At 34.4% G+C, this 13,448-nt stretch overlaps 1 protein-coding gene across 12 annotated transcripts in view; it reads right to left on the bottom strand.

Annotated features, from left to right (window-relative positions):
* Positions 1 to 13,448, bottom strand: part of DOCK7 (dedicator of cytokinesis 7) — a 176,819-nt gene that overhangs the window by 146,445 nt on the left and 16,926 nt on the right. For all 12 annotated transcript variants that reach the window (XR_012511209.1, XR_012511208.1, XM_074376358.1 and 9 more), the window contains exons 2-4: positions 10,421 to 10,526; positions 1,256 to 1,431; positions 999 to 1,067 (exon numbers count right to left, since the gene is read on the bottom strand). Coding sequence is in view for 10 of the 12 variants with exons in the window: in XM_074376358.1 (XP_074232459.1) it covers positions 999 to 1,067; positions 1,256 to 1,431; positions 10,421 to 10,526 (351 nt within the window). In the remaining 2 variants the exon portion in view is untranslated. The remainder of the gene's footprint in view (positions 1 to 998; positions 1,068 to 1,255; positions 1,432 to 10,420; positions 10,527 to 13,448) is intronic.

Genomic DNA, 13,448 nt, shown 5'->3' with positions numbered 1-13,448 from the left:
TGCAAAGAGGTAAAGACTTTGAGTTATGTGACAGAGGAACATAAAACTCTTTACCTCTTTGCATATATGTTCAGTAATGTCTAAAATCTGGCTACTGTAATACTTATCAAAATTGTAAGTTCATAAAAACAGCTCTTCTTTATAAAGGGTAGCCGACTGTGCTTTTATTAGGTCACACTAAAACTAAAAAGCATGTCAGCAGTATCCCCAAGAGTGACGCTTAGCACAATATTAAACGCAGTGAAATAAGACAGCAGCCATAAGGGCAAAACAATAAGCAATGGATACATCGCTGTTGCTAGTACAACTTAGCAAAGATAACTTCATGTCTCAAAAATATAATGTCATAGCAATTCTCCACTACTTCAGTCATTATATTTCCTTTAGAAAAATACAATAAGGCTAAGAAGATTCAGTATGAAGACCCTTCTTCATTATGCAAATCAGCAAAAGAAAAGTCTGACCTGATATTTCAAACACCATCCATTAGAAAAATTAATTCCATGGTAAAACAAAACATTATTTTTTTTACAAATATTTACTTGATTGGATGTACACGTCAAGGACCTGTAAATATTCAGTTAGTTGATAACGGGTAGAGACCTTTCAAACAGCTCAATCTGGAAAACTAGCTGTTAAATTTATCTTAACCATTTAAGTTTCAATAAATTGGATTCTTTTTGAGAAATACAAATTATTCATCAATACTTACTCATGATTTCTCAAAAAGAATTAAACCACAAATCATTATCATTATTAGTTATTAATGATCCATGATAATACAGAAATACTAGCCCCACGAACCTATTATTTTAAAAGGAAAGTCACTGAAAGTAGTTGCGGAACTCCTAAGGAGAAAATATCTATATGCAAGGTCCTTTTACTTTTTCAGCTCTTTTTTAAAATGAATTTTCAGGTCTCATAATTAGTATTTATCCACCTTAATCCATTTATAGATCCTACTCAGCATTTTTAAATGTTATAAACATATAACTTACTTTCTGATCACAATTGCCCAGTCTTCTGTATAACTTCTTATACAATCTCTAACATGTGGATCCATTTCACTATTTTAAAAAAGAAAATTTTTTATAATTTAGACAGGAAAGCATTGATGTTTGTGAATTTGACTGCTGCATTCTTGTTCATATAACAGGAAACAACACAACCACAAGAAATAGGATCTAAATTTAAAAATGGAATGTAGCCTTTCTATAGTTACCCAAAACCCAGAAATAGGTAAATGTCTCTTTACCTTTCTTCAGGTACAGCTGAAACAAGGGTTCTGCAGTCCCTAGGACTATAAACCACTTCAATATCATCTGGAGGGAACTCAACCAAATCCCTTAGAGGCCCAGAATCCACAGCTAAGGGATGAGTAATGAGGTAATCTTCCAAATCCACTGGATCCACTGCTTCAGTAAGGGGCACCTTTATAAAGAGGGGTGGGCATGAGAGGTGGGTAGAAAGGAAGAGGTGGATGCAAGAATTTTAAAACTTTAAGCAAAGAAAATTTATTATTTTTTTAAAATATAATATGTTTGTGACCTAGTTATTTCTAAAATGTCAACAGATATTCAGCCAGATGCACTAAAGAAACCACAAGGTGTTGGCCTCATACTCCTTTATGCTTCGGGTCATACTCTCTTTGATCTTCTTGCTTAGATTCTGCCCATAACCTTCACATAAAAACAGTAAAGATAATTAACAGTTCCATAATACTTTACAGTGACAAAATGCTCGTTGAAGGAATTCTTTTTTATAGTTTGAAAGTTTCATTGCTAAGCTTCTTAACGGTGCTTTTACTTTGTACGCTGTTGTTGATAATCCTAGTAAAAATGTATAACCACACTGCAATACATTGAAAAATGGCCCTCCAAAGGATCTCCACATCCCAATCCACGGACCTTATATGTGAAAATAAATAAACAAATAAAACATAAAATAAAAGAGTGCCTGAAGACATCATTAAGGACCTTCAAATAGGGTCATTATCCTGGATTATCTTAGTCGGTCCTAAATGTAATCATATATATCGAAGAAAGAGGGAGGTTTGGGCCACACAAAAGCCATACGGAGACACAGCAAACAGATTTGAAGATTCTGGTCTTAAAGATGGAAATGATGTGGCCACAAGCAGCCAACAGAATCTGGAAGAGGCAAGAAACTGATTTTGAAGGGAGCCTCTGAAGAGGGTGCGACCTTGCCAAAACTTTGATTTCTACCCATTGATAGTAGCTATTATTATCATCATCATTGTGTGTATTCTCACTGAAGCCTCCCCAAACTCTGTAAGTTAGAGATAATTACTATTTCAATTCTACAAGTAAAGGCAATTGTGCTCAAATAAATTAATTTCTGAAAATAAAATAGCCACAAAATGATAGAACAAAAATTTAAACTGGGTCTTTAAGCCCTAAAATTCATGGTTTTCTCTCATAAGCATTCTATCTTAGCCATTCTACCAAGTACATAATACACTATCACAATGTTCTTGATAGAGAGAAAGAAGAAATTCATCAGGGAAAGGGAAATCTTTTTCAACTACTGTTGCTGAAAAAATTATCTATATGGGGGTGGAAATGAATCTTAATCCTTATATCATAACATGTACAAAAATGAACTTGCAACGGATCACAGATATAAACAATAATGCTAAAACTATAAAGCTGATAGAAGGAGTTATAGGAGTATGTCTTCAAAATTTGGAAGTATGCAAAGGTTTCTTAAACATGACAGAAAGGGATAATCATAAAAGAAAATCTGACACATCAAAAGACAGTTAAGAACACTGTGAATGTACTAAATGCCACTGAACTGTTCATTTTTTTTAATTTAAGAATTGTTCATTTTAAAATGGTTAATTTCTAGACTGTGAATTTTACCTCAGTAAATTATTTAAGTAAATAATGAAATGCCCCCCCCAAAAAAACAGCTAAGAAAATGAATAGGCAAGCCACACTAAAAGAAAATACTTACAAGATATATTTAATAAGGGACTGGCATCTAGAATACATAAAGAAGTCCTTCATCTCAACCGTAAAAACAAACTATCTTCTCAATTAAATGGGGGATAAGGGGAAGGTGATAAGACATTCACAAAGGAAGATGTAAGAATAGCCAGTTAGCACATGAAAAAGCACTCAACCTCAAAAGTTATGAGGAGGTACTTCCACTTCTAGGAAGATGGAGTAGACGTACTTTTCTCTATTATTCCCACTAATTACAACTACAAACACTTCATGTTGTTTATAAAATAAACACAAGATGACTCTGAAAGGTGGAGAGAGAAAAGGCACACCAACAGGGATCTCAGGACCCAAGGAACAGTACAGCAATGAGTTACTTAAAATTTCTTCTTGACTTAATATACTCCAGATTTGGAGCTAGAGAAGCCCACAATCTAGAAACACCAAAGAGCACAGGGGAAAAAAACCACCACCACCAACAACAAAAACCACCAAAGCCTGTTCTCCCCGGCCAAACCACCGAGAAAGCAACAGCTGAGCAAAACAGAAAACTCCTAGACAATAACCACCCTACTCCAGCCAAACATCACATGAAAAACTGTAGTCCCACCCATGTCCACAGCCACAAAGGCCAAATGGGGAGCTAGACTGACCCCCACTAAGCTGTAACACACCATTCCAATACTCCCCACCAGCATGATGTCAGAGAAGTCAGAGTAGGGAGCTGAGATTTTCATATCTACTGGAAGGTAATGAGTCCCCCACTCCTACAATGTCAATGGAGACCACACAGAGAATCTGGGCACCCATTCCCATGTATGTAGCAGTAACAAGGAACCCCTTCTCCTTACTGCTGGGACAGTGTCAGAATATATAATATAATACCTACAGGGTAAAAAGACATAAAGGTACAAAAGATTTCTGCACTTCACTCAAACTGGTAAAATGTCAATATTTATACATGATAAGTTATGTATATATATAATGCCTTATATTATATGTATTATAAGTCACTAAAAAGGCTATACAAAGATATGCAGTCAACAACACTACAGATAAATCAAAATGGAATTCTAAAAAAGTTCAGGCAACCCACAGGAAGACATAAAAAAGACACTAGAGAATCAAAAAGCAGAGAGAACAAATAAAAAATAAAATGGCAGATTAAAGCCCTTGCAGAATGATAATAATATTAAATGTAAATGGTCTACATACACCAATTAAAAAAAGAAAAGATTGGCAGAATGGATTTAAAAACATGATGCACCTCTATGGAATACAAAACACTCACTTCAAATAATATACTATAAGGAGGCTGAAAATAGAAGGATGGAAAAAGATATAACACATATACATTAATCAAAAGAAAGTAGACGTGGTTATATTAATTTCAGATAAAGTACCCTGACTTCAGTACAAAGAAAAGTATTGGATAAAGAGGGACATTACCTGATAACAGCTATGATTCACAGCACCTTAAATGTGGGCATGTACTAAACAAAAGAGCTATAAATTACATGAAGCAAAACTGATAGAGCTAAAGTAAGAAATAAGACATATCTACAGGTACAGTTGGAGACTCCAAGATTATCTCTCTCAACAACTAAAAGAAAACCAGACGGAAAAATCAAGAAGAATATGGTAAAATTCAATGCACCATCAACCAATAGGATCTAACTGACATTTATAGAACAGTCCGCCCAACGACAGCAGAAAAAAACACTCTTTTCAAAGGCCCAAAAAGTAAACACCAGGATAGACCATACCCTGAGCCTTAAAACAAACCCCAACAAATTTAAATGAACTGAAATCATACAGACTGTATTCTCTGACCATAATGTAATCAAACTAGAAATTATCAACAGAAAGATACTAGGAAAACCTCCAAACATTTGGAAACTAAACAACACAGTTCCAAATAATCCACGAGTCACAGAGGAGTTCTAAAAAGTGAAATTTAAAAATTACATTGAACTAAATGAAAATACAACATAAAATTAATGGAATGAAGTAAATGCAAATCAAAAACACAAGATATTACATCACATCCATTATGATGGCTATTACCAAAAAATGGAAAATAACAAGCGTAGGAGAGGATACAGAGGAAATGGAAGTCCTGTGCACTGCTGACGGGAATGCAAAGTGGTACGGCTGCAGTGGAAAACAATTCGGTGGTTCCAAAACAAAAAACAAAACACACAGAATTACCATCTGCTCTACCAAATTCACTTCTAGGTATACATTCCAAGAAATTGAAAATAGAGGCTCAAACAGATACTTGCACACTCATGTTCACAGCAGCATCATTACCAATAGCCAAAAGATGGAAACAATCCAATGTCCATCAACAGATGAATGGATAAACAAAATATAGTATACACATACAATGGCATATTATTCGGCCTCAAAAAGGAATGAAATTCTAACAAATGCTATAATATGGGTGAACCTTGAGGACATTATATTGAGTAAAATAAGCCAGACACAAATTGTACAATACAAATATTGTACAATTCCACTTACATGAGGTACATATAATAGACAAATTCATCGAGATAATAAATAGAACAGAGGTTACTATGGATTAGAAAGAAGTGGGGGAATATGAAATTACTGTTTAATGGGTATAGGTTTTCAGTTTGGGTTAATTAAAAGGTTCTGGAAATGGACAGTGGTGATGATAGTGGTGGAGGTTTGCACAACACTATGAATATACTTAATACCACTGAATTGTACACTGAGAAATGGTCAAACTGATAAATTTTATGTTATGTATATTTTACCACACTATAAATACACATATACACACATTTAAATAAACATTTTTTTGGAAACTTTATAAGTCAATGCTTCACACCCATGCATTATTTCTAGGGCAGTATATCTTTCAGGATTCAAAGTGTCACAAATGAATACTCAATGAAAATAAAGACAAAAGCTGGGAGTCCTTACATATGTCTAATTCAAAATTAACCTCTCCTCAAAGAATAGCCAACCATATCAAGAGATAAGTGTTAGGGTAGGGAAGTATCCTATGACACTCTTAAAAATACTAAATCACAGAAATGATAAATGATCTTGTTTTCTAAACTCACACAAAGTCGCTGGCTTTCTAGGTGTAATAATTAGCTAGACTTGTAGCAAGGAAACAAATTTATTTTTGCTACAAATGTCTCTACTCTCTCTGACTCCTATCAGAGACAACTGCCTGGGTTAATTTTGGGATGCTGTGATAAGCTGCTTACAACTATATATTACTTTGTAGGACTCCAAAGAAAGATCCTGTATTTACAGATCCAAGGAAGGAGATGCAACATGATTTTATAACAAAGAGCGACAGGGCAGTAAGCAGGGTTAAAGGATGACAAGAACCAATAGTGAAGCCCTATGGATTCTTTCACAGGCAATGTGACACACTGTCTTACTTCAACAATCACTGCACTGGAATTTTGACTAACATGTTTAGTGTTAAGATCTCTTTCAATCCCTTCTGGTGTACAATCAAAATTCTGGTACTTGATTAGTGGTTGTTTTGGTCTGGAGAAAAGGGGGATTAAAAGGATGATAGCCAAAGAGTTTCTTTTTGAGGTGATGAAAATACTCTAAATTGATTTGTAGTGATTGTACATATCTGTGAATATATGAAATCCAATGAATTGTAAATTAAATGAGTGAATTATATGGTATGTGAAATAAATCTCAATAAAGCTGTTTTTAAAAAAAATAGTTGAACATGAATCTAATCAGATATAGGAAATACAGAAGATAGAGAAACACATCTACAAGGAAGAAGTTTCAAAAAAGTTGAACCAGAACCTAATCTGTTACAGGAAATACAGGAGATAGAGAAACAAGTTTATAAGGAAGTAAACATAAAATCCGAATGGCAAGAAATTCTGTAGGACAACTAATGCAACTTCCTCAACAAGTCAATGGCATAAAAACAAATGAAGTTAAAAGTTGGGGGAGGGAGTAGTATTCCACTGTATGTTTGGACACATATATATATACACCACATCTTCATTATCCATTGGTCTGTTGATGGACACTTAAGTTGCTTCCGTATCTTGGCTATTGTAAATATTGTTGCTATGAACACTGGGGTACGTGCATCTTTTCAAATTAGTGTTTTCATTTTCTTGAAATGAATACCCAGAAGTGAAATTGCAGGATCATACGGTAGTTTTATTTTTAGTTTTTTGAGGAACTTCCATACTGATTTCCACGGTGGCTGCACCACTTTACATTCCAGCCAACAGCACGGAAAGTTTCCCCTTTCTCCACATCCTTGTCAGCACTTATTATCCCTTGTCTTCTTGAAGACAGCTATTCTGACAGGTGTGAGGTGATAGCGGATTGTAGTTTTCATGTTTTCTTGATGATTAGTGATGTTGAGCACTTTTTCATGTATCTGTTAGCAATTTGGATGACTTCTTTGGAAAACTGTCTATTTAGTTCTTCTGCCCATTTTTAATCAGACTGTCTTTCTGTTGTTGAGTTGTATGAATTCTTTATATACTTTGGATATTAACTCCGTATCTGATACGTGATTTGCAAAATTTTTCTCCCATAGGTTGCCTCTCATCTTGATAACTGTTTCTTTTGCTGTGCAAAAGCTTTTAAGTTTGATGTAGTTCCAATTTGTTGATTTTTGCCTTTGGTGTCTGTGCTTTTGGTGTCATATCCAGCAAAATCATTTCCAAGACCATTATCAAAGAGTTTCTTCTCTACATTTTCTTCTAGGGATTTTATAGTATCAGGTCTTATGCTTAAGAGACTTCGATCCATTTCAACTTAATTTTTATGAATGGTATAAGGCAGGGGACCAATTTTATTGCTCTACATGTGTTCATCTAGTTTTCCCAACACCACTTGTTCAAGAGACTATCCTTTAACCTTGGCTCCCTTGTAGAATATTAGTTGAACATATAAGCAACAACAAGGATGGATTTGGAGGGTATTATGCTTAGTGAAGTAAGTCAGACAGACAAAGACAGGTATTTTATGATATTACTTATATGTGGAATTTAGAAAATAAAACAAACTAGTGAATATAACAAAAAAGAAACAGACTCAGGTATAGAAAACTATACCAGTTGGGGTGCGGGCAAGATAAGGGTAGGAAATCAAGAGGTACAGATTAGTATGTGGACAATAAGTAAGCTAAAAGGATATATTGCACAGCACCGGGAATATAGCCAATATTTTATAATAGCTATAAATGGAGTACGACCTTTAAAAATAGTGAAACACTATGTTGTATACTTGAAACTTATTTTTAAAAAAAGTTGGGGAAGGGAAAAACTGCCCTTTTTTTAATGCAAGTGATCTAAGCCAAATTCCATCTGTGGATTTTGTTTAATCTCAATTTGAATAAACCAACTATAAAAAGATATGTGTGAAATAATCAAGAAAATTTAACATGCACTGGATATTAGATGATACCAAAGAATTACAGACTGTTAATTTTGTTAAGTGTGATAACAGCACTGTGGTTAAATTTTTTAAATGTCAATGTTTATACTAGTCTTCTACTTCTGTGTATGTTTGAAGATTCCCATAATTTAAAAAGAACTTTTTCAGAGAGAATACAAGAAGATAAATTGAAGTCAACAAGCTCTGACAACACTTTAAAGGAATTTTGTTGTAAAAAAAGAGCAAAGAAATATTGGAGGCTGGAGACTGACGGAAAAGTGGGGCAAAAAAAGCAGGATTTTTTTTTTTAAATGGGAGAAATAACAGCATGTTTGTGTACTGATGGGCATGACCCAGTAAACAGAGAGAAAACATGATGACATAAAAGGGAAGGGAAAATTACTAAAGTACTGTATTTGAGTAATTGAGAGAAGTTGGACTCTAGTTCACTAGTGACTCATTTTAAGTAAGTGATGAATAGATAGATAATACTGGTACAGATGATAAAAGGTGAACACACTTGGTGGTAGGAGTATATGGAAGTCCCTTCTGACTGCTTCAGTTTTTTCAGTGAAACAGGAAGCTAAGTCATCCTAAGAGTGAAAATGGGGAAGAGCAATTAGGGTTTAAGGAAAGAGTAGGAGGCATGAAATGAGTCAACTAAAATAGTGGGAGAATGAATGGACTAGGAAAATACAATGTTTGCCTCGCAATGCTAAAGCCTTCATGAGTTAGGGTCATAAATTTAAAGTGAGACCAGTCAATAGGATAGTGTGTTTTCTCCAGCCACACTCAGCTGCACAAGTGTAGGTATGAAGTAAGCAGAGAATTGGCTTAAACAGCACTGAGATTGTGCCAGTGACATGAGAAGTTAAGGATTTCAAGGGTATATGCAAGAGAGTAATTATAATGATCAACAAATAATTTAAGTTTGGTAAGAAGAGAAAAGAGGACATCAAGGGTTGAGAGACAGAAAAAAGTTAGGAGGATCATAGATTCCAGGTCCTGGTTGGGTTGGAGTCAGAGCACCAGAACAAGAGAGCAAGAAAGATAAGAAGTGGTAGCCAGAGAACAGGAAGCATAAAACTGAGATTACAGAAGGCTTACAGTTATTCATAATGACTAAATCTAGGGTACGACTATGGAAGTGAATAGTTAAGGTATATGCAATACAGGATGCAGGGAATCAGTAGAAAAGAGGAGTTCAAGACACTGAGAGGGTGTTAGAAGGATCATGTCCATGTACATTGAAATCACCCAGAAATCTACATATTCTAGAATGTCTCCAATCACATGTTACTGTTGTTAAAAGTAAATTCTATGTTTTAAAATTTTAACACAAACATGATAAACACGTCATTATAAGCCAATCAAACTATTATGCTCAGGCATACCATGTTTGTTCAATAATTGATACTGTTTCATAGCTAAATGTGCTAATATAACTCTACCCAAGTCAGGCCTCGTAATTACTTTTTTTTAGTTTTTGACATGTGGAGGTATATTTTTAATTCCTACTCCTACTATAACTAGTAAGTATCAGTGTTTTTATCATAACGGATTATCTTCACTCCAGCCTCTTTAGTAAGAAAACATATGTTTATGTCTCTGACACAGCCCTAGGCTTAAAGCAATAATTCGATAACTATATATTCTTTTCTAATAAAGGAAATAGATAATACTATGAATCCACATAATTATTTAATATTTACTTCAGTACCTATTATTTCTAGAATAGATTCCTAAATCTTAGGAATATGTATGAATCACCCTGGATCTGATAAGCTCTAATTAAATTTCAGAGTTGATTAAATCCTGGATGTAAAGTTTCAGAGTTGACTAGGAAATCAATACTTCTATAACATCTCCTAACACTCCCCTAACTTAAATTTCAGGGAAGAGTGAGACAGCAACAAATAAGGTTGTGAGACTAGTGATGGAACCCCATCTACTGGCTCTCTTCTTTCCACCATCCTTTCAGGGCCTAGTCAGAATACAACAGTGACATACCATATTTTAAATACGCTACTTACTGTGGTATGATGGGATATATTGCCAACAATGTTGAGGTTTTTGAGCAGCTGGGGAGAACCACTGTACTGTCCAGATATCTGCTTCCTAACTTCAGCAGCCACAGTTCTACAACAACAACAACAGCATATACATTTATTTTAAAAAGAAAACAATCTAGTTTAAAATGAGAGAAAGCTAAGTATATTAAAGATTCATTTAAAGAACAACAAATCTCAGCATATCAACGCTATTGATATTCTGGTAAACGCTGCTTATAATTACAGTAAAACATCTTTATAATGCTGATGTAGGGTACAAGAGTGACAGCCAAATTACATAAGGCTTTTCTTTTTTTGTATACTGCATTTCAGGGAACATACTCTGACTTATGATAGAGCTTTAAGCTACAGTAAGATTATATTGAAGTGTATATATTTTAAGGATATAAAATTAATTCTAAAATACTTTATAAACAAATCAACAAATGACAAGAATTAGGAAGAAAAACACTGTTCTTTCCTTTCTAATATCACCAGCCCTTCACTCATGCCCTAGAAAACTATTCCCTATTTTTACTAAACTTATAAAAAATGTCCTTTTATACTCTGGCATTAATGGCCTTCCATAATCTGACCCTAATCACCTTTCAGCCTTATATATCTTTCCCCAAATTTTTCTCAGTGAACATAAATTGTTTCCTAGAATGCTGTTTCTCTCATGTATCCACAAATTCAATTCTTAACTAATTTTAAAGGTAAAACTCAAATGGCGAGAATTCCATACTTCTAGACTCCCCGCAGTTAAAAATAATACCACCTTTCTTCAAACCTTCAGAGCATCTACCATAACCTAACTTCTTTTTCCTCCTTCCTAGCTATTTTTCTACATTTATGTTATGCCCTATATAAAGAGGCAGTGGTTTCATTAATTGCTATTTTCCATAAAATATTTAGCATATGGCTTTTAAAACAGAGAAATGTCTAGCCCTATGAAATATATATTATTGCTGAATTTATTGACAAGTGAAGTAAATCACAAATGTATTACCATATCTTGACCAATAAGTCTTTATTTGAATCCGGATTACAGTTTAGAAGTTCCACAATTTCAGGCTGGTTGTTGACCCTTTGGGGAATACTAGTATTTCAAATTTACTTATATAACATTTCTAAAACAAAAGTATTTTAGACATTCAAATGACCTTGTAACTTATTAATCTCTGTATTCCTTAGATTTCACAAATTATAAACTGAAATATTCAGTCTTAAGTCCAGTAACTAAGTAACTTCCTCACATTAGTAATATTTTTACTAAGTAAAAACTGTAACTCAAGAACAAAATAAAGCCACCTACTGATGGATTTTGTGCAATTATTTTCCTGATGTCAATATCTAACCACCACCCTATAATTATCAACTGGCCACTTCCCTATTTTATAAAACTTGTCCTCTGTTTTTTCACTTTTTTCCAAAAAATAAACCCCACTTTCTTCCTACCATCCCATTGCACATAAAGTGAAACAGGCCTACTGCCCTTGATTCTGGGCCAGCTTGATGATACTTTTATTCTGGAGTTTTCTCAAACTAATGGTTGAATTCAGAGCCCGGAACATCTTAGTGCTCATTCGAATTTCCAGCTAAATTCTGGAAATCTCATTTCCCCAAAATTACCCAAATGTATGATATAATCTTTCCCCCTCTTTCTTCTCTTCCATACTTCCTTCCTTTTTTCATATTCAATCATTCCACACACTAGCACTGTTATGAGCTAACCACTCAATTAGAAATTTCTGATACAAAGGTAAGAGTTATTCTTTAAGGTTCAAGATACTTAATTAACTCAACTTTTTCTTTATGGGTGACTTGAGGTACTTGAGATCATATCTGTGTTTTATAAAAGGCTAATTTGTTATTCATAGTTGCCAAAACTTGGAAGCGTATCCTTCAATAGGTAAATAGATAAACTATGATACATTCATACAATGGACTATTATTCAGCAATAAAAAGATATGTGCTATCAAGCCAAAATAAGACATGGAAGAACCTTAAAAGAATACTGCCAAGTGAAAGAAGCCAATCTAAAAAGGCTACAATACTGCATAATTTCAACTATTTCACATTCTGGAAAAGGCAAAACTATGGAGGGGGAAAAAAAAACAGTGGTTGTCAGGGGTTGAGAGAGGAGAGGAAAAGGAAGGGAGGAAAAAGTAATGCACAGGGGATTTTTAGGGCAGGGAAACTATTCTGTATGATACTATCATGATGAATACATGTCATTATACATTTGTCAAAACAAATAGAATGCACAACACAAAGAGTAAACCTAACGTAATCTATGGACTTTAGTTAATAGTAATGTATCAATACTGGTTTATCAATTACAACAAATGTACCACACTAACACAAGATGTTAATAAGAGGAAACTCGGCTGGGGAGTAAACTTGGGAACTGTACTTTCCACTCTTCTGTAAACCTAAAAGTGCTCCCCCAGAAAGTCTATTAATTTTTTAAAAAGTAAATAAATAAAAGACAAACTCAGAACAGACAAGGGGAGAAGAGAAGAGGATAAAGAAACAATTAGAGGCTTAGAGATGAAAGCTAGAGAGGGAAGGTGATCTTTGAAGGAGGACACAGATGCAGGAGAGGGCAAAGGGCAAATTCTGTAAGGCCTCTGGATGTGAGAGGACAGGAACATACACTTCAGTCTGGGACCCCCCCTTAGGCCTTTTAAGGAAGCTTACTGTGAATCTTCAGTATTATGTTTAGTTTTAAAGACCTTACAATCTCCTGACCCTGTTGTCAAGACTGAAATGAGAATATGAAAAAGCCTTTAAAAAGAGACAGAGAACAAACACACTATTTCTATGCTCCTGAGTGCTACTTGACTCAGTCTATCAACCTCAGAACTACCTCAGTGTTTCTGTTCCTCAGTGTCTCTGGGGCTAAGCCATGAGTAACCAGTACTGTAAACTGCTGTATTTCATCAAATTCAAGATCTCACTAATTGTTAAGATTTGCTATTACTTCAGATACAGCTAAGAAAGAAA

The sequence above is a fragment of the Camelus bactrianus genome, chromosome 13 (assembly GCF_048773025.1).
Source record: "Camelus bactrianus isolate YW-2024 breed Bactrian camel chromosome 13, ASM4877302v1, whole genome shotgun sequence".
In the NCBI taxonomy this organism is placed as follows: domain Eukaryota; kingdom Metazoa; phylum Chordata; class Mammalia; order Artiodactyla; family Camelidae; genus Camelus; species Camelus bactrianus.
The sequence above is the reverse complement of the archived record's forward strand: the minus strand, read 5'-3'. Positions and strand labels throughout refer to the sequence as shown.